Source organism: Fukomys damarensis, unplaced genomic scaffold (assembly GCF_012274545.1).
Source record: "Fukomys damarensis isolate Sample0158 unplaced genomic scaffold, DMR_v1.0_HiC HiC_scaffold_35, whole genome shotgun sequence".
NCBI lineage: Eukaryota > Metazoa > Chordata > Mammalia > Rodentia > Bathyergidae > Fukomys > Fukomys damarensis.
This window is the reverse complement of record NW_022900947.1, coordinates 53137555-53159916: the sequence shown is the minus strand read 5'-3', so window position 1 is coordinate 53159916 and position 22362 is coordinate 53137555. Positions and strand designations below refer to the sequence as shown.

The 22362-nt window shown below is 34.8% G+C and overlaps 1 protein-coding gene across 1 annotated transcript in view; it reads left to right on the top strand.

Annotated features, from left to right (window-relative positions):
* The first annotated feature begins 5338 nt into the window (after positions 1 to 5338).
* LOC104853270 (transmembrane serine protease 11F) overlaps positions 5339 to 22362 on the top strand; it is a 99716-nt gene continuing 82692 nt past the window's right edge. Inside the window, exons 1-2 of the mRNA XM_010611175.2 lie at positions 5339 to 5497; positions 18768 to 18846. Of these exons, the coding sequence (XP_010609477.1) occupies positions 18836 to 18846 (11 nt within the window). The 5' untranslated portion in view covers positions 5339 to 5497; positions 18768 to 18835. The remainder of the gene's footprint in view (positions 5498 to 18767; positions 18847 to 22362) is intronic.

The following is a 22362-nucleotide window of genomic DNA, read 5'->3' as shown; positions in this document are numbered from 1 at the left end:
AAAGATATCCCCTGCTCCTGGATAGTCAGAAACAATATTGTCAAAATTGCAGTACTTCAAAAACTGATAGATTTAACATGATCCCAATCAAAATACCATTAGCATCCTCACAGAACTAGAGAAAACAATCCTAAAATTCATATGGAAAAAGAAGAGACCCAGAATATCAAAAGCAATCCTGAGCAACACAGACAAGACAGGAAGCAACAAAATTGCAGACTTCAAATTATATTACAAATCTACAGGGATTAAAAACAGCACAGTGCTGGCACAAATCAGTAGAACAGACCAGAAGATTCAGAAACAACCACTGATACATTCAGCCACCTGATCTTTGACAAAGGGGGCTGAAAACATGCTGGAGGAGGCACCTTTTAAAAAATAGTTCTGAGGGCTGCGGATTTAGGTCAGTGGTTCTGGTGCCTGCCTCGCAAGTGCAAGGACCCGAGTTAGATCCCCTGTACAAAAAAAAAAGTTCTGAGAACACTGGCTATCCACACATAGAAGATGGAGTCTAGACTCATATCCCTTATTATGTACTAAATGAAAATCAAAATGGATCAAATGTCTAGTGTTAAAATAGAAACACTTAATAAGCTGCAAGATAAAATGAGGAAAACTCTTGAAGATATAGTAATAGACAAGGCTTTTCTGAACAGAACCACAATTGCACAAGAAATGATATCAAGAATCAACAATGAGGGGCTGGGGATTTATCTCAGCGGTTCGGTAGCCTGCCTTGCAAGTGCAAGGGCCCGAGTTCAATTCCTGGCACCAAAAAGAAAAAAAAAAAAGAATCAACAATGAGATCATATTAAATGAAAAACCTGCACAGCAAAGGAAACAACCAAGAGTGAAGAGACAACCTACAGAACAGGAAAAAACGTTACCAGCTATTCCTTAGACAGAGGATTAATATCTAGAATATATAAAAACTCAAAAAACATAGATCCCCTAAAATAAAATACCTAATAAAAAAATGGGCAGCTGAAACAAATAGACACTTCTCAGAAGTACAAATAATTAGTATATAGGTGAAAAAATGTTCACTATTTCTGGCCATTAGAGAAATGCAAATTAAAACCACATTGAGATTAGCTCTTACTCCAGAAATAGTGTTTATCTTCAAGAAATGAAATAATAATAAATGCTGGAGAAGCTGTGGAGAGAAAAGGAAGCCTCCAATACTTTTGGTGGAAATGTAAACTAGCAAGACTACTGTGGTAATCAGCATGGAGATTCTTCAAAAACTAAAACTAGAAATTCTGTTGAACCCATGTATTTCCCTTTTAAATATCTTCCCCAAAGAGTTAAAGACATCGCATTACAGTGATCCATGCTACACATGTTGTATAAATGCGCAGTTGCTAAATCTTGGAAGCAGGCTATATGTTCATCAGAAGACATATGGATAAATAAAATGCAGTATTTGCACCCAGTGGAGTACTACTCTGCCACAAAAGAAGATAAATTTGAGTCTTCTATGGGAAAGCAGATGCACCATACAATAATAATTTTAAGTGAAGTAAATCACATGCACACTCTTAAATATCACATGGCTGCTCTTATATGAGAAATCCAAAATATGAGTAAAATAAAAGATAAATATTAGGAAGTGGAAAGATAGATCTTTTTGCAGGTGAAGGGAGGGGCACGGAGGGGAGCAGAAAATGATGAATAACGCATTAAGATGTGTTATGTACATGTACTTCCCTCGAGAAATGTAATCATTATATATACTGAAAACATGTATTCATAAAAAATAAAAATTGATATATTATAAAGAATATTACCTGTCTACTACAGATATGTATTAGGGTTATGGTATGGTATCCGGGAGCACAATGGATTGAGATAATGGATTTAGAGAGGGAAGATGATCAGGAGTCTATAGAAGGGTGTGGCATTCAAGCTGGTGACAAGGGAGGTGAAGGCGTAAGATGGGCTGAAGACCATAAAAAGGCCCAAGCAAGTTGTTGCAGAGGTTACTAGAGGGAATGAGCTGGAGATACAGCGAAGGCAATGTGCTGCCACGTCCTCTTTTCTTTCTCCTCTTAAGTAGTTGCTTTAAATTCTATGTTATTTCCTCTTAGATATTTGAGTATGTTACTCTAATTTCCACTTTTTATATCCTGTTCTTAAAAGTTAATTTTTTTCCATATGTTTGTCTTTATAATTTTTCTCTTAGTCACTACTCTTATTTCAGAAATAGATGTGGGTTAAAGTATTTTATCTTGCTTTCAACTCTGATTTTTCCTATATGCAAGTTATATCTTTACATTTTAAAATTACTGGAAATTATTATTCTTAGAAATGGTTTGTTCACATATTGCTTCATTGTTTTTATTTTCATATATAACCCCAATATGAACTCCAGTAAAACATGTTTTCATCTTGCTGCTGTGTTGTGTAGTATCCCTGCCATTTTAAATAAGAAATCCTTGGACTCAGAATTTTAACTACTGACAGTAAGTGATTCTATTTTTTCTAGATATTTATCTATAATAACACTTTGAGGTGTTAGCATAAGATTTTAAATATGCCAATAGTATTACATGAGAATTTTATGATAAAATTAAAATACTTTAAAAATTACATGTATCATAGTTTATTAAAAATAGGGGAAGAACAAAAAGGGAAAAGAAAAAAATGTGAGAGAATGAAAAGATGAAAATAAAGTGTTTGTAGATGGGGAGGGGAGGAGGGGGTGAAGGGAGGGCAGAGGTAAGGGGAAAAAAATGAGAATCAAGACTTGCCATGTAAAGGTACATGATCCCAACAATGAATGTAACTGTACTGTATCCCTAAATGTACCAATAAACTCAATAATAAAAAAAAAAATAGTTACTGGTGAGAGACAATATACAAGTAGACAATGGCCAGATTGTGTATAAAAATGAAACTCTGAGCCATTACTTGCTCACCCAGCTCAGAGGGCCAACACAATTTTACAACAACTAGTCCCGGACACCAACATCAACCCCGTAGCAATTGACCACCAGTATCCAAGACCTGATTGCCAACTTGAGTGGTAGCTGATAACTTACCTAATATTTGCTGTACATTTCCAATTTAAGAGTAACCAGAGAAAGATGAATATATATGCTACTAAGCAATCAAATCAACACCTTGCTTCTAGTCATCCTTATAGCTTCACCATGGCAAATCTTCACCTGGGATCTACTACTTTCGCACCACCCTGGCTTCCTTTAAGTCTCTGCCAAATGCAAATGGTGGACGACTTTCTTGCTACTGTAAGCTCTGAATAAAGTCTTTGCATGTTTTCATTTTGATGATTTTGTTTGTTTTTATATTAATAAATGAATTTAGATATAGATATAGAGTTCTGGTTGCAAATTCCAGAGCCTAATTACTACAGAGCTCTTTAAATCTTGGCCAAGCACAGCTAGTGAAAACATTTCAACAATCAAATTTTACATGTAGTGTTTATGTTTAAAGTCTTTATATGTGAGTAATTAATGCATTGCTTAGGATACTGTAAGCACTAATACCAGCAATATACGTTTTCAGTCTATTTTGAACTGATAAATAAATGTATTAAAATTGTGTTATACTGGGTAGTTTGTTAAATAAGTATATTTTGACTGTTCTTGTCACAGAAAAGTAATAATGTGAAGAAACAACACTTAATATGCTTCTCTATAAAACTATCTATCCCCCCTCTCTCTATATATATGTCCCATAACATTATATTGTAAAGCTCAAATATATAAAGCAAAATTTATTTTTCAATAGAATACTTATACATGCAAGTATATACACAAATATGTATTTGAAATACAAGGGAGTTTGTTGAATAAACATATAGATATTCAAGCCTGAAGCTCAGAGAAGAAACCAATACTAGAAATGTAAGTTTGAGAGTCACGAACAAATGCATAGCATAGTTGAAACAAAGGAAGTGAATGAAAGTATGAAATAAAGAAGATATACAAAAGCTGAGCCTTGAGAATTTGAAAGATTTGTTTAGTGGCTAGAAAGAGATAGAAGAGTCAGTAGAAATTTTCTGAGTTGAGCAGTTCTTAAGAAATTTTGTCTTGACCAGGCGTGGTGGCTCACGCCTGTAATCCCAGCACTTGGGAGGCTGAGGCAGGAGGATCGCTATGAGTTCAAAACCAGCTTGGACTATCTAGTGAGTTCCAGGTCAGTCTCAACTACATAGTGAGACCCTGTCTCAAAAAAAAAAAAAAAAAAAAATTTTGTCTTAGCTTTTCCTCTTTGTAGCATTGGCTAAACTCTATTGCCAAAGTTGTGCTCATAGGGTAGTACAGACAGGCTTGAATGTATCTTCCTTGTTAATTATTGACAGTCAAAGCCACAATGTAGCTACAATTATCTTCTTTGGATATTTCTCAACAATCTTTTGAATTGGATGTTCTAACCAACCTCTGAAGGAACTGTGAATAATTTAATTTCTTTAATATTACTATCTGCTCAATCCTTCTAATCTTATGAGCCTGTTTCAGTCTATTTTGTTACTATAACAGAATTCCACAGGCTGAGTAATTTATAAAGAAAAATTTGTCTATGACAGTTACAGAGGATGGAAATTCCCATACAAGATAATGGCATCTGTCAGTGTATTCTTGCTGTATCATTTTGTAGACAGCAAAGGCAAGGAGAAAGAGAGGCACTCACTTTTCTAACATGACCTTGCTTAGGAAAAAGATGCCCTTCCTGTGTTAGTAATATTGACCTGTTCATGAGGACACAGCCTTCTGTCCACTTTTTAAGGATCTCAGGGCTGTGGCTTTAAGCATTAAATTTCCAGTTCATCAACACTAAGGGGTGTATTCGAGCCAAAGCGGTGCCTGCGAACATGTGGTGCAATCCCAGGTACCACAGAAACGTTACAGCATAAAAACACTGTAAAGTTTCATGGCAGGCACTTAGTAATAACAACGTCATTTAACCTACCAGCAACAACACTCTAAAAATCATCACTGTAGAGATTATTTCTCATTCATTTTCCTTCACAGCACAAAGTCATATGAACAAGAAACAAAAGTATTCCTTGAAACAGACCCACATATCCAAGTACTTTGACCAATATTTTCACTTCTGATACTTTATGTAGCTTTGGTAACATTGTATAACCCTTTACAAAAGGCTTTGAGACCTGACAGGATATGTGCTATCCCTGGGAGAGGACGATGGATAATGACAGAGGTGCCTGCAGGTCATTAGATGATGTCTCAATTGAGCAGCTGTTGTTTTTAGCATGGTCCTGTGATTGGCTAAGAAAAGATAGCACATGACTGACTAACCATGTGAGCAAGAACCCTGCTGAATTGCTGGTCAGACTGAAAGTGTTAAGACCTGGGAGGAGGATGGTGACTCTGCATGTCCTCCACCTGGTTTGAATCTCGTAGGAAAGATTCCAGAGTTTTTATTCCAAGAAAATTTCCAACAGCTGCCAGGAAAAGAAGCAGATGTTACCTAATGACAGAACCATTTCAAGATTACAAGCTACATGGTATGAAAACAATAGTTAAAAGAATGAATGCATGTTTTAAGGTCCATTTGTTTTCCTTCTTTATGCTCTATCAAACTTTGTTATGGTGAAATTTTTTTACAAGTTTACTTCTCATGTTATTTTTAACCTCTGTGATGTTCAAATTTTATTCTTTCTGCTTAAACCTTAAATGAGTGCTTACACATTTCAGTGTATTGTTAGGGAGTGTACTTCCAGTCAATTTAGAAATGTCTTGGGAGGTTTATAATGGCATTTGTTTTGTTTGAGCGGTGTGTTCGGTGCTCTTCAAAGTTTGCACCATCAGGAGCTGGAGATTCCTGAGATTCTCCTGGGTTGCTGAAGTCAAAACTATTTCATAATAATGCAAAGATATTATTTGCTATTCCACTCTGTTAGCACTTGTACTGACAGAGCAAAAAAAAAAAAAAAGTATAACTGCTGATACCGTAGTGTGAATTATAACAAACAGAGTATCAATTAGTGAGAGTAAGCTGCCAAGTGTCATTTTATTTGTTGCTTCTAAACAGTCATAAAAAAATAAAAAGAGTTTCTATATTACTTAGGACTGTCCTTGATGGAACAGTACAGATTGTTACTACACATCTACATACTAAAGTACCACAAGTGATTGCCTTGAAGAAAGTTCTTAACATTTGAGTTGAAAGAAAAAAATAGCTATATAGATTTAGCATCATTTTTTTCTTGAACAAATTCCTCACAAATCATGGTTGTTTTAGACTTAAGTTTTTGGCGGACAGTTTTTAAAATTTCCATTTATGTATTTATTCATTTTTATGAATGCATATTTGCAGTACATGATGTTTACATACCCTGTGTGGAGTTGGTACGTGTGCATAACACACCTTAAGGTTTTTTCAATCCCTCCCCCCTGCATCTCATGATCCCATTTCCTTTGAGGAAGATCTATCTTCCTTCTTTCTAGCTGAGTCAATGAGATTTACAGGTTTAGTTTATTGAGGAATATCCATGCTGCTCTCCACAGTGGTTGCACTACTGTACATTTCCACTGAACAGTGTAGAAGAGTATCTTTTCCCTTCATAGCCTCACCAGCTTACTTTTTACATCTTCCTTCCTTCCTTTCTCTCTCTCTCTCTTTCTTTCTTTCTTTCTTTCTTTCTTTCTGAGACAGCATCTCATTGGGTAGTCTAGTCTGGCCTTGACCTCGCTCTTTAGCCCAGGCTGGCCTTGAACTCACAGCAATCCTCCTACCTCAGCCTCCTGAGGGCTGGGATTACAAGTGTGTTCCATCATACCTAATCTTGTTTGACTTCTTGATGAAGGCCATTTTTTTCTGAGATGAGATAGAATCTCAGTGTTGATTTAATTTGCATTTCTCCAGTGGCCAGAGATATTGACTATTTCTTCATGTACTTATAGTCATCTGTACTTCTCTGGAAGTGACTATTCATTTCATTTGCCTGTTTTTTCTGTTTTTTGTTTTTGTTTTTGCTTTTTTTTCTTTTCATTTGTCTATTTTTTTTATTGGATTTTATATTTTGAGGGCCTAATTTCTGTTGTAGTCTTTACATATCCTAGACATTAGTCCATTGTCTAAGGAATAGTTGGCAATTTTTTTCCTATTCTGTAGGTTTTCTTTTCACTTTGTTGGTTGTCAAAATTAATAAGTAAGCCTTTCATTTCAAGGAATAAAACAAACAGTTCTTGTTAGTGATACATGTCAGACTCTCAGGTAAAAATTACAATTGTTAAAAGCTTCTATAACACCTTGTAAATGTGTCAGCTTTTCAATACTTACAGATTTTTTTCATAATGGAATTATTGTTTTGTTATTATTGTGTAAAAGAATGTGTCAATATGTGGGAGATCTGCATGATTATGGGAATTCAGTGAGCTGATACTCTATGAATTACACTGTGCATGACATAACCAGATCACACGTGGTAAAAGATCCACTCAAGTGAGACACAGATAAATGGGTTTTAACATAACAGTAAAAAAGGACTGGGGAAGGATCATAGTGACATGGGCCTTCCCTATTATGCCTAAGGCCCTGGGTTCAATCTCTAGAAGCCTCCTACTCACCCAAGCAGAAAACAGCAAAAACCAATTTCATTGATCTGACTTCAGATTCTATTCCTCATTCCAAATACATATGTGCATAAAACAGGATTTCCTTAAAATCCATCAATTAAGACAACACATTAAAATTTAGTGAATTCTGAAAGAGAGAGACACACAACAGAACTGATAATTATTTGGAAACTGTATCTGTAAAATTAAGATTTGACAGTTATGTAATTATTTTTTATGTCAAATAATTTAAATATATATTTTAAATTTCCTCATCTAAATGTCTAATATGGTAAATATCAATAGGTAACTTGTATAAACTGTAGCTCTTTGGGGTCCACAATAATTTTAGAAGTATGAGAGGGGCTTGAAACCAAAACACATGGATAACTCTAACTTACTTCTTTACAAAAGAGAAGTCAGTGGTAACAGAAGAATTAAATAATTGGATATTAATTTATCAGAATTAAAGCTAGATTAAATATATATAACTACGTATAAGCACAAAAGTCTTACCTCTTTCATTCAGTGACTCAGTCCATTCCATATTGAACATATAATAGCTGTGCAGATCAGAAGCTTTAAAAAAATGCAATGCTTGTGCTCTGGGTGGCATTTTTTGTCTTCATTAATGCCTATCTCTTAGCGACAGGGATTTAATATTTCAGTTGCTTCCACAGTGATGCTGAGGATCTCCAACAGTATATAATTCTTGATTATCAGAATTTTGATCATAATAAAAATAGTCCTTTTCTTTTCCTTGATCCAGCCATTAAAATAATGAAATTATAATTACTTTAGAACAGAAAAAGGTATCAAAAATTATATAGTCCAAATTTTCTTTGGGAAGAGATGGAAACAGGTTCACAGGCAGAAAATGTTAATGTGGTATGTAGCTACTTCTGGAATAAGAAGCTGGATTCCTACTCAAATTTTCTTTTAACTATCCTGATAATTTTTCCCTATAGATTTTTACTTTCTGTTACATATATAATCTTTGATCTTGAGGGATAAATATTGAATTACTATTTTATAGCAATTTCCTAGTCTTAATTTTTGAAATTTTCACCTACTCCTTCAGCCCACCAGAAGGGCCCTATGTGTTATTTTAAGCTAATATTTTGAGGTATTAAATTAAAGATTGAAAAATTCAAAGTTGAAAGTCAAATTTAGCTTAAGTTTGTATTGCCCTGGTTGCTGGTGTGACATACATTTTATATATGAAATGGCCATTTAAACTGGTCCTTCTGAGGAATTATAGAAACTCTACCAGAAAAATGCATACACACTTCAGCAGTTCACCAATATGAGCATCTCTTGCAATTGTAGAGTCCAAAGGTAACTCACATTAATTCCATGATCACTCAGTAAATGTAGTATTAAAATATTTACACAAGGTCTTCTTTTCCTGTAAGTGTGTATATATTTTGTGGTGGATTCAGTAGATCAAAAATATTTGAAGAGCTATGATTTGAAAACACTCTGAAGTTCATGAGTAAAGGAAAAAATATTGTTCTGCATTTCATAGTTAGGACAAAACACCTAACATATACAATTTAAAGGAGAAAATGGCATATTTTGTCTTTTCACATCAGAGATTTCATCCATAGCTCCGAGGCAGGACACCCACTGTGAAAGGGATGGTGGAGGAAGCAGAAAGAAAGGGAAAGAGCCAGAGAGAAAGGGGCAAGGACCAGACATGGCCCCAGGGTCTCACTACCATAGCCCAACCAAACATGCCCAGAGGGGCCCTTTACCCATTTCCTGGAGTTTTAAAAACCAATTCATTTGATAATCACTAAGATTAACCAATCACACAAGTTGGAGTATTGTAATCTCCAGGTTTTCATGTTCCTTCTTTCACTTTTTTCTTTTTCTTTTAAATTGTTTTTTAATCACTGTCTTCTCTTCTATAGTCCTTAATTACTCATCCTCTTTATTACCTTAAAACATTGTATAAATTTTCACATATTAAAAGAGATTACACTAGGTAAATAATTGTATGTTGCCAGCTTCACATATAAAATATTTAGCCTTGCATAAATGTGCCTCTTTTGCAACACTTTCTCTACACACTTTATCTTCTCTTTAAAATGTATGTAGTTTTCTCTACACAGGTCTTGAACATTTTTAAAAATATTACTCAAATATGGTAATATTTTTGTTTTTTTGAGATGGTTGTGGCAGTGGTTATAGTTGGATAATACTGATAGTTATTAAATTTGTTTTGTTTGTATTTTTAATCAAGTCACATTGAACTATTTTATGATTTTATCAGTTTTCCTCTTAATTAGCTTGGAATTTTTATGAAGAAAATCACTTTTCCTATAGTTTTTAGTGATTTTTATCTACCAGACTTTAATAGCTCCATGTTCCTTTCTTGCTATCACCTGATATATACACCTTTAAAGCTTGTAGAAAAGTTTTAAGTATTATTCTAATTCCTTATTTTAACAGTAAAATGATTTAGAGGAAATTACAGCATAAATTAATACTGACTAGTAAAAAGTGAACTTTCAACCAATACCCACTATTACCTTTGGAAGCTAGTCTGGGTCATACATTAACTATTACTTTATGCAGAACTAAGAAACTAAGTACATTTGCAGGTTTGGTTTATCAAATAAAGTCTTGAAAGTTGTATAATCATGATTAAGTCCCTGTTTAAAACTGGCTTTATGCTAAATCAAAGAGTAAATAAGAAGGGATAAATCCCAATATTTGATACATGGCATTAAGCATATATTCCTTATCTTAGTACTAATTGAGTATCTAACTGCAGCTTTTATAAGGAAATACTGTCCAGCGATGATTGTACCATGAGTGGTTTCATTCATGAACTATGGGCATAAAGTGACTCTTGCAGTGATGGGTACTGGAATTATGTATAGACAGAGAGCTAACTAAAGAATTAGCGCACTTACTGGAGACAAATGACACAAAACAAGTGGTTTAGGAAAGGACTGAGATTAATGAACATTTGTGTTATGTGAATTTCTAATTAAATAAAAACTTGGCCAGAACTCAATGGGAGCAACCCATATGTTATAGATAGGAAGCAGGAGTTGAGAAGAAATTGAGAAATGGTGCTCAGGTCAAGGCCAGTCTAGGAAAAAGAACCTCTCCAAAGGTAGAGAAGACTCTTTGGGTGATATCCACTCCTGAGCCTAGGATTGGCTTTCATGTTCTGTTATTCCTGTCATATAAACCTCTTAGCACAAGAGATCAAGGAAAGTAAATCTGTGCCTTCCTTGCTATTTTTACCTTAATAAGAAAGATCTAGTCAGTTTCAATTTTGAATTAACCAAGACCCTAAGGAAACGACCAACTAATTATAGAAATATTTCTAGGCAATTCCCACTTGGATGGCTAAGGATCAAATTACAGCAATAGTTTTAAAAAAATTAGTGCCGCAACCTGTTAGAAATGAATATAATTGTTTTGTGAAGTATATATTGGGGTAACTATGTGCATATTGGGCTGTGACATAATGTTATTTTTTATTGTGGAATAGAGTAAAAACTAAAGCTGTAGTAGGATGTGTCAAAACCCCATACTGAGATAAGAAAAGATAATTCCCAAGGAAAATGCAGTGTTGAAGGGGATAAGGTGAGGAGGTGGGTGTCTGTGGCAATTTCTGTCTCCATCAGGAAGGAATATTTTATTAAGGATTCTGTTTAGTATTGCTACAGCATGGTGATAATAGCAACCACACCTACGTTAGTAAATTTCCTTATGTTTTTTCATTCTTCCTAAATAATGTACATCTTATTGCCTGCCTGCAGAATAGAATGATTCCCTAAAACCTCCCATTGCATTACAGAACAACAGTAGTCCAAGTTATTACATACAAGAGTCAGTCTATGTGTTTATCAAGTTATCAATCTTTACATAATTTACTATAATAACTTAAATCATCCACCAGTAAAATAAGGAAAGTACTATAGGAAATTACTCTTCTGATTTTCTTTTAAGTATAATTTATTATGATTCTCTTTTTATCACTGAAAAAAGAAAAAGATCTTTAAAAGATTATGGGAAACTACTAATGCAGTTTTTATGTATGGAATTTCTTTTTTACTTGCGAGTCAAGGTAAAAAAAGAAGGAATAGATTGTAGTTCCAATTTTTAGAATTTACATATGGGGTAAATATGAATTGGAACAGGACAAATCAGCCTGTCTGTCTTAACTGAGTAGCTACCATGGGCCTAAACATGACACTAAGTGACAAGTAAGAAACAAAAGATCCAGTTTCTACTCTTAAGGATTTTAAATGGAGTTGAAGAGATAAAACTAGAATGCGTGGTACAATAGCAAATAGCACACTTGCATTTCATTAAGCTCTAATTTGTGTCATTGACAATGTGATAGAAAAATCTACCAGAGGGAAGTCTAGGATTCTGAGACAATATATCTCCACCACAAATCTGTTGCTAATGATGTAGTGTTTATTGAGTTGATACATCTGGTGGATAATATTCCAAGCCCTCTACACCTATTACTTTATTTGTTATAACTATTTTAAAAGATCGGTGTGATTTTCATCTTTCTATTACAAATGAACAAACCAAGGCACTAGAAGATTAGACAATTTTATTAAGATCACAGTGTTCGTGATGGAACAAGGATTTGGGTTCAAGTAGTCTTTACCCAGGAGCTGCTCTTGAAACTGCTACCTAATCTGTCAGAAATTTCATTCCGGCTGTGGTAATTAAATTGGGGTTTTATAGAGTCATATTTAAATGAGAGATAATAATAGAATTCCCTAATGGGGAGGAAGTTGTGACAACAGAAGTTACGAAGTTAGTACAAGTGTTACATATTTTAAGACTGACAGAGCTTGAGAAGAGTTGAAAGTTCATCATCTCGTGTATCATAGATGAATTTGATACCTACAGGATTCTGAATTTCATTTAGCCAATTCTTGATGAAGTAAAAAAAAAGTCATTAAATAATTTGGAATAGTCATATGGCAAAAGCCACAGGGATTAGCATCTAGTTTTTAATTAGCATGAAGGATAAAGAAGGGTCATGGAGGTATCTAGGACAAGGCAGGCTGAGGAGAAACAATTTGAAGAAATAATTATCAAAATACTTGGATAGATACAGGGAAAGAAGTGGAAAACTAAGGGAAAGTTAGCTTTAAAGTTTTGAAAGCATGTTGTTGGGATGTAGGATGGTTCTATGGATGAAGGCAGAGTAATTTGGAGGTGCAAACATTAGTCAGGTTTGAAACACCTTACTAAAGAGCAGAGTGGTGTCATGTTTGCCATTTGAGCTTCTGCATTATGCAGGCGTAGTGCCCAACACACAGTAGATGGTTGAAAATGTTTTTTAGGTAAATGGCGGCACACTTCATGGTAAGATAATGAAATGAATAAAGTGTTTGTAGATGGGGAAGAGAGGAGGGGGTGAAGGGAGGGCAGGGGTAAGGGGAAAAAATGAGAATTAAGACTTATCATGTACAGGTACAAGATCCCAACAATGAATGTAACTGTAGTATATCCCTAAAATGTACCAATAAACTCAATTAAAGCTGAAAAAAAATAAATAAATGAAACAAAGACTCTTAATATAAAGGCCATAAATGAGGCTGCAATTTCCATGAGGGAGGTAGAGGGGATTCCAAGTAGGAATTCCCTGAGTAGAAGAAAGTTTTATAAGGTAAAAATATGGATTAGCTCATGGAAGATGAAATGTTTTGGAAAGGAAAAATCCAGAGAAGCCAACATAGGAACCACTAGTCTGAGGGCTTGAAGACTTCTGAGGGACAGAGGAAATTTGTTAGAAGCACAAGAATACAAGGAGACCATGCTGAGCCTGTTTCTATGTAACTTCGCCAATACTTTGAGAGCAGAGGGAATCATATCAAAGGATATAAAAATGTAATTTTTGAACTAAAAAGTAAGTTATATGCAATATTGATTGCAATCATGTTTGTGACATCATGTTGAAAGCAGAGGAAATAAAAGGAACCAGGAAGAAGAAAGGTAGAACAATTAGAGACTGGCAGCAGTAGTTGTTCAAATAAATCATTCCTGAAAGAAGGGAGTGAGGGAAATAGTATTTATTTAGTATCTACTGTTTTCCAGAAACAAACTTGAAAGAAGGCTTCCAAAATAACCTGTTCTATTTGGTTTTTGCTTGATAGTCAATATCTGTATAAGAAGTAAACATTTGCATATCTCTTTTACTCATAAGATTCACAGAATTGATTCACAGAATTAGATTCACAGAATTTGGTAAATCAGCCCACTTTCAAAAACTTGAGAGATCTAGAACTTCCTCAAAAGCACTTTATTAGTCCCAAAAGCACTTTCCACTTCTCATACTGGAGGAATCTAAAAAAATCCATGAGGAGAAAACACAGAAAAACTTTTTTTTTTCAAAGTAAAAGTAGTGTATTACTCAGCTTTCCTATTACTGGAAAACAATACCCAGCACAATTTAAAGTCAAAGAGGTTTAACATAGATCACAGTAGCTCCTCAGTGCACAGGTCAGATGGCCTCTGGGAAGCAGAGCAGGTGAACATGACCAGACAGAAGGGGACGAGGGACCAGATGTAGACCAAGAAGTAGTGCCTCTGTGATCATCCAGACCCATCCCAAACTGTGCTTTATCAAGTGCCTGGGTGGCTGCCAATTAAATCAAGTTGTCACAGTGAAGCTTAACCATCACATCCCACCCTTAACTCTTAACACCCAAATACATCTCTCCTTAAACTATAATTAATCCCCAAATAAATATATGGTCATAATTCTGTCTGACATGATACAACTATCAAGCATACAACCAAAAATACGATAATTCCTTCCCCAAAGTCTCAGAAAGTCCAGCCTTTTAAAAATTCAATTTCAAATCCCTTCTGAGGCTCAAGGCAAACACTTAGCTATAAAGCCCTATAAAAACAATGGTTTAAAAAGTCACATAATCCCAAGGTACAATAGCACAAGGTAACCATTCCCATTCCAAAAAAAGAAATAGGATAATGAAAAAGAATAGGATCAAAAGAAGGTAAAACACCAGCGGAGCAGACATTAAGCTATTCTGTAGCTCTATATCTGGCATTTAGAACATAGGGTGATAAAATGTGCGCTCCAAAGGGCTTGTGTGGCCCCCACCCTAGGGTCTTGATGGTTGTAGCCCATAAGGTCTTTCTCTTTCTTGGGCTGGCTTCACTCACAGCCCACCATTTTCTTGATGCCTCTGATTTCTCAGGGTCTCCCCTGCACCTATAGATTTAGTCCCACATTTTCATGCATTGCCCTCTAAGGGGATTTTACCTGGCCTCCCAGACAGTCTTTTAAACTCTGAGTGGAAGCCTCCATGACCCAACAACTCTTAACATTTTACCTGACAATAAAACCAACATCAAAATTCTTCTAGCTGGAGTAGTAGCCAGTCCACTTTGAACAATGACTACAGTAACTTCTAGGTGGCTGGACTACTGAGAACAGTAAAATGAATCCTGGAGAACCAATTTTCTAAGAGGCCCTCTCAAATACAGTGTGAGTCATTCTCTTCTCAAGTGACATGTTTACACTTCTGCACCTTTAAGCCTGTGATGGAAATGGTCTTCTTGATTTCTGAGATGCCTTCAGGGTGTCTTTCTTCTTAATCCTGGGCAAAGCACAGTAAAACCTTGGATAGCAAGTAACTTGTTCTGCAGGCATTCTGTAAGAGGAGTGAACATTTCTAATAAACTAACTTGATAAATGAACATGCCTTACTATATGAGTAGTAGGTGATGATGAAGATCACGTGACCACAAATGAGCAAATGGTTCTCTCTCTTGCTGTGGGATTGTGGGTGATAGTCTCCCAGTAGCAAGAGGTTATGGAAGCAGTCGCATCTGCAGAGGAGAAGAAGAAAAAGCTGGAGGAATCCTTCGCTTTAAGTGAGATGAAGGAGTCATATAAAATGTGGAAAAGTGTGAAAAATTTTATAGAAAAGCACCCCAAGTAAGATATAGCAGTGAGAGGGATGAATCTGTTTAATGACTATGTAATGTAACATTTTTAGGAAATCCTCAAAAGGAGGCAAAAGCAAGTGTCATTGGGTAGATTCCTTGTTAAAGTTACATGAAAGGAAAAAGATTCCACTGAGCCAATAGACAGCAGTGATTCTGTTAGTGATGGTGAAAGTTGTCCTACAAAATGATCCACCTCTCTCTCTTCTTCCTCACAAAGGTTTTCAAATGTAAGTGCAGGTTACCTATTTTTCTTTATATTTTTTATTATAGTATTTAATCATTTTTATATGAAAAATTTGGGGGTTGTGGAACAAATCATCTGAGATTCAGTTAATCTTATGGGGAAATTCATTTCAAAATACAAGTGCTGTGAACTACAAGCATGTTTCCAAAGCAAATTTTGCTTACAAACCAAGGTTTTACCACACTTACTTTCTTTTTCATGCTGTTAACGTCTTCAACAGCCATATTCCCTTTGCTACTATCTTTATACATGGTTTCTTGTCCAAAATCAAATTTTTAGAATTTTTCTCTTCTGTGTTTTGCTCCCAAGTCTTACTATGAATTAGGCTAAAAGAAGCCTGCAATACCTTTGCCACAGCCTGAATGTTGGGCTATAGTGACATTTCTCTTACCAGAGTAATTATTTCTCTGGTTTAAATTTCTACTTTTTACAATTCTCAGGACATGGTCAAAATGTAGACAGATTTTTTGCAAGAATGTAAGACACATGGCTCTAGTCCAAACTCCGGTGGAATCTTGTTCTGAGCTGAAACTGCCTCTGCCTGGTCTTTCCTGTCTGCTTTCCTATTTATTAGTTTTTTGGTCTTCTGAGTGCCAAGAGAATCATTCATCAGGCTCTGTTCATGTCATGCTAGGATTTTCTAGTCTGCATCTTCAAACATTTCTCCTCTTTCTTCAAACCGATTCCAATGACTTCTAAACCACACAGGCAGGTTCCATTTTTTTCCTGTTAGTCAACTTTCTCAATCCTGGGATACGATATCCAACAGCCACAATTTAAAGGAGGAGAGGTTTAATTTAGCTCATGGTTTCAGGGATTCAGTCCATGGTCAGGAGACTCCAAGGCAAAAGCATCATGATGGAAAGAACAGCAGAGCAATGATGCCCAGCTCATGGTGGCCAGAAGGAAAGTGGCACAGGACTGGTGATTCAGCTCGTTACCTGTGCTATTTACTATAAGTGGTCATCAAGTAGCAAATTACCTGAAAATATAATATACCCCCAAACAGAGTGAATAGTATGTAGTAAGATTAAAGACTACGATGACTTCTATAGATCAAGAAAAACATCAATTCATGAAGGGGAATATCGAGTTGGTGTCATTTCCTTGAGAGATAAGCAAAAAGCCACTTTGATGTGTCATTCCTGTTCCATCACGTTAATGTAGGGAAAGCAATACAAAATATTTAATCTCACCTCATCATGATTTTACAAAATAATATGAATGCAAGTACTAAATAGAACAGCTTTGTAAAAATGGGGTTTGTGCATTGCTCTTCCTAAATTTGATCAACCTTTGTTTGTAGGCCATCCTAATGATCTGGTTTGAACTATCTGCCCTTTCTAATGATGGAAAAGCATGCACTTTCTATATTCCAGAAGTTATATTTTTCCTTTCTTTAATTTGGACACCAACAAATATGATCAGTTTCGTATTATCGCAACTTTATTCTTGATGTTCTCCTATAATGTCATCTTATTTGAACATGGTTAAAACTCATATTGCTGTATCTAGCAAGTTTTTCCTCCTGCAAGTCCTATGATTTAATATGAAAATGTTGATTTTGTTCATATCTCATTCTAGAATCCTCAAAAGTAATTCTTGTACTTATTGGAACATATGTCTTGGGTAGAATAACTTCCTTCACCTAAGCCACAGTTTCCTTTCTGCTGTTATTATTTCCTAATACAGTATGAAGGACTGAGAATATTTTCATGAATTTTAACCAAAAAGGATTAGGAGAATATTAATGAGATATTAAATGTAAGCTTTTAACCCATTTTTAAAGAATAGTAGTACAATTTTCTGTCACCTTTTTTAAATGTTTTTATTTTAGAAAAAAAATTCAATGCTCCAAAGTTACTTTCCTAAATTAAGTATAGTTTTCATCATAAAGTGTTTGGTAAGCTTTGTAAATTATTTACTTGGGCACTTTCATTTCTATTCCAAGTTTCATTGTTATACATCATTTACAATGACTGATGATTATACAAACAATCTGCCTCATTTTCCCACTTATCAAGTGATTTGGAAATTATTTCTTAATAATGCTTTTGCAGAATGTAGTATGACAGTATTAAGGTTGGAGTCATTATTTTTGTAGTATTTTAGGTAAAAGTATTCTGTATGAACAACAAGAGTATATTTATAGCTCTGTATTGCATGAATATTTCCTAGCACCAAGCCTTTAAAGTAGCTCTTAAAATTGTAGCATCTAATCCAAAATTTTACTGATCTTCATTAAACAATCAAATTTTAAGACCTAAATGTCTGAGAATGTGTTCATGTACGTAAAAAGACTGTCTATAAAATAGTGTTTAGTGTTCACACCACTAAGATGTACTAAGCTATCCCTGATGATGAAAAATGAGAAAAAACTTTTTGTTTTACTTTCCTGTTTTGTTTGTTTGCCTTTTGGGAAGAAAATAATTTTTTTCAGTAAAATTTATTCCTTTTTAGAGCTAAAATGGACAATGTTAGAAAAAATTAATACAATTTTCCTTTTTATTCAGAAGAAAGTTCTAAAAAGCTGTACAGCTCAGCTATAGTTACTCTGCCAAGGTGGCAGACAGGTCCTGGGTCCAGAGCTTCACAATTGCCTCAAGGGAAGAAAGGAGAAGGTCTATGGAGGAAACAAGAAGTGACATCAGGACAGTTCTGTTGAGGGAGGAGTGTCATCAGTGTGTGTGCGAGTGTTTGTTTGGTTTTTTTGGTTTGTATGCGTGTGTCCCTAAACAGATTGGGGCCTCACCTCATGCTGAGCATTCCTCCCCAGCAGGAAGAGTGTGGCCTTCTGAGTCATTACCAGTTGCTCCCTGGCAGCCCTGTGTTGCTTGGAGATTCTTTATGCAGGAATTGGCAATTACTTAGCTGTGTGGAAATGCTGGCACCAAACTGATCATGTTCTTATCAGGCTGTATCATGACTGCAAAATGGAGTAATTAAACCTGTCAGACTTGTCCCTTTTCTTATTGCTAGTGACTGTCTTTATTTTCCAGCCTCCCAGCCCTGACCTGGATGATACAGATCAGGTGGTGACTGAATAGACTGCCCCAGTCCTGAGTCCATGATGTACACGTAAGTACTCAGCTTCCTGTTAGGACCGAGGTTTACAGCGCCCGAGACAGGCTGTGCAGATGCTGCCTGGTAAAGATTACTTTAAAGAGTTCTTCGTGTGTGTTACTGTGCGATGCTGTATTGTGCTTTATTTTGTTGCTTTTGAATGTATGGATTTTTCAAAGAGGAACCAAAGTGGTCTTCTTTTTCTAAATAACAGAAAAAGAAATTATATAGAGTAACTATTAACTATATTACATTTAAACATTTAGAAAAATCTGTGCCCCAAAGAATAAAATGTTTAACATAGTACATTTAATTTTTTTTTTTAGTATATTCAATAACATGGTGTGAATTACGTTACTTATTGAAATGTACCTTGGGATAACAAAATATAAATTGAAGAGGAGTATCTATTAGAATTGTTGTTTGTTTGCTGCTAAATAAATCCAATTGTTAGCAGTTAATTCAGCAGTGGGATTATGACATGTATCACATAAATAAAATGATAAATATTGCAATCCTTATATGTAAATATTATTGAATTAACAAAATTTAGATTCCATGTGACATTTGTCATAACTGAAGTCCAAAACAATTTACTCATTAATGAAGTTAAGGTAAATAAATGTGCATATCTGTTTATAGTTAGGTAATATTCAGATGGTTTTATAGAATTAGAAATGAATAATAATAAATTCATTCCAACTCTGTAGTCTACACTTGCTTCCCATTGCAGTTCTTAATCTCCCTATAAATGCAATTTTCTCAAATAGTCTCTACTGACTGGTGTTTCAGACCTACAATTTTGTGATCATTGTAATTATTCAGTCATCAGAGTCTGCCATAAGTTAATTACTGTAAGACTGTAAGCTTTTTCACTCTTAAATGATGAGTATTCTTACCCTCCCTAAATTGCTCTCCAGTAACAGCAAGAGCCTGAGGAAAACTGACCATTTCACAAAAAAGGTCCTCCCCACAGACCATTACACAACAGTAAGACATGGCGTACTAGCCATACCTCTGTTAAATACCAGAAGGTGTACCTTACTTTATTCTGTCCAAGAATATAAGATAAGGACATAATCAGGTAAAATGTACAGTAGGAAAAAAAACTTACTTTATACTTAACAAGCATTCAGATAAATATGATAAGCTAGTAAGAGCAGTATTAAAAATTCAGCAAGGAGCTTCAAGTTCTTTCATAATCATTTATCACAGAATTTTGTAGTGTGACTTTTCTACGAGCCCTCTATTCTGCTCAATTTATGGTATGTCTGTGTTCACTCATTGCTCCACTCCAAAAGTATCGGTATAGGCATGAAATTTATACCCAGAAGCTTCATCAGTTTCTATTCAGGGTGTACAGTTTTGAGGATTTTAAAGTACCCTTTATAATTGGATTCCAGACAAAAATATACCTTGTGCATAAAGACAAGAGAAGGTTAGTAGTGTCCATTAAACTCATTAATAAAGGTATATGGCCCAAGGGATCTAGTCTGAAAGAGGGAATGAGTCAAATATGTTATAGCTTCTGAGCAAAAGTTCTGCCTTTGTCATTGTAGAGAAAGAAGAGAAGAAACAGCATGATAACCGGTTATATTCTAGATCCAGTTTTATACTAATTTGTCTGGAAAAGTTACATATCTTTCACAACTTCCCTTTTACCTATACAATAGGGATAGAGATTATAGTAAAATAAGTGGCAAAGGAGGGTTTTTTGGGTTTTTTGGGGTACTGGGAATCGAAATCAGGTCCATGTGCTTGCAAGGCAGGGAGCAGAACCACTGACCTAAACCCCAGCCCTGGAAAGGGAGGTTTTAGTGTCATTATTGGACTGTGAAACCATTTTTGTTTTAATAATTTATTATGGCATTATCAATTGTCTTTGTTGTATTTAAGTAGTAATGAAATAATATTCAGTATTAATCATGTTATATTTATTACATCTCAAATAGTATTATATAATGGAAATATTTCATTTACATGAGATTTTGCATATACCATGCTGAGATGTAGAACATCTCTTACTGTTCTTACTGCGTACTGTTCAAAAACAATAATATCACTGCATTAGATATTCCTAAAGTCCTTTAAATATTCTATGATTTTAAAGAGTTAATAAATAGTTAACATAGGAAACATTAACTTTCTTAGTAACAGAACATTTAAATTATCTCAAATTATGTGATTTTTAGTATATCTGCTGCTTTCCATGAGTGAAGCAGAGATAAGAGAAATAATTACCAACAAGTAGACTGTGATGTCAAGAGGTAATTCAATGAGCCACACACCTTGATGGTACAATCTCATAAATGTAAAAATAAGAATTATAAACAGGTTGTTATGGGAGTACTCACTAATCTCATAAATGTTCTCAGAATGTGTGATAATTGAGTTTAGTCTTTAAAAACAAGTCAACACGAGTTGAAAGAAAGAGATGTAGTCATGAGCTCTCAAAGATCCTTACAGACATGTTGAAAATTATCAATGTAATGATCAGTCTGATTATGAAGGGGCTTTTGTATCAGATTAAAAACTTTTGGACTTTATAGTAAGAGTTGAGTAAAATTTAAGCAAGAGGGAGAATGATGAACTTTGCCTTTTAGAACTGCTGGGGACCAGTGCTCTTTGGTGGCTTTGCTATTGAAGTTGCTGAGATAGGTGAAGGGAGTGGCAGGGAGACCACTTGTTTACATCTTGTTTCTGAGATCTACAATGACTATTCCTCTTCACATTTGGTTAGACCCTGTAGTCATCATTCAGATTTCAAACTACTGACATTTTGTTCCTACTCTCATGTCTTAATTATTCCTGAAGCATAGCCCTCCTCTTCCAACTTGCCCAAAACATTATGTGTACTCCTTTTGTCATTTAACTCTGTATTTTTGATTACTTGTTCAAAATTTTGTCCCTGCAGTTAAACAGAGTTTTCTGTATGGCTAGTGCCAAACACATTGCTTCTCCTACCGTAGGCTCTCAAAATTTGTATGTTGTCTTACAATCATACATGCTTAAAGTAAAACAATAGATAGGAATAAAAGAGGAGTGAAAAAGTTTAAGGCTTACTCTCCATTATATATCTATTAAAGAAAGCCTATGAGATATTTGAGATAACTCAGAAGACATACGAAAAGCTGACAAGGTAAGAGAATTTATTCTAAATAACCTTATGTTGTGGTGTTGATGGGCATTTGTTATTGAAGAGATGAAAGAAGGAGATAACTGCTCACAAACTAGATTTAAATTCCATCCATTAATTAATCCAAAATAGTTATTATACTAGTGTACAGTGTATAGTAGCCAATTACACCAAGCATACTGCATATACATATATCCCTTACATACACACATTACATACACACCTATGCATTGTGAGTACACATGTGTATCTCAAATGGCACATAAAAGAATGCACAGATACATATATACAAAAATAAAGCAAACATGGCTACTACTTTTGCTATTTACTATCTAAAGAAGGAGACATAATAAACAATTAGACAGATAAAAGTGAATTATAAATATGGTAAGTGT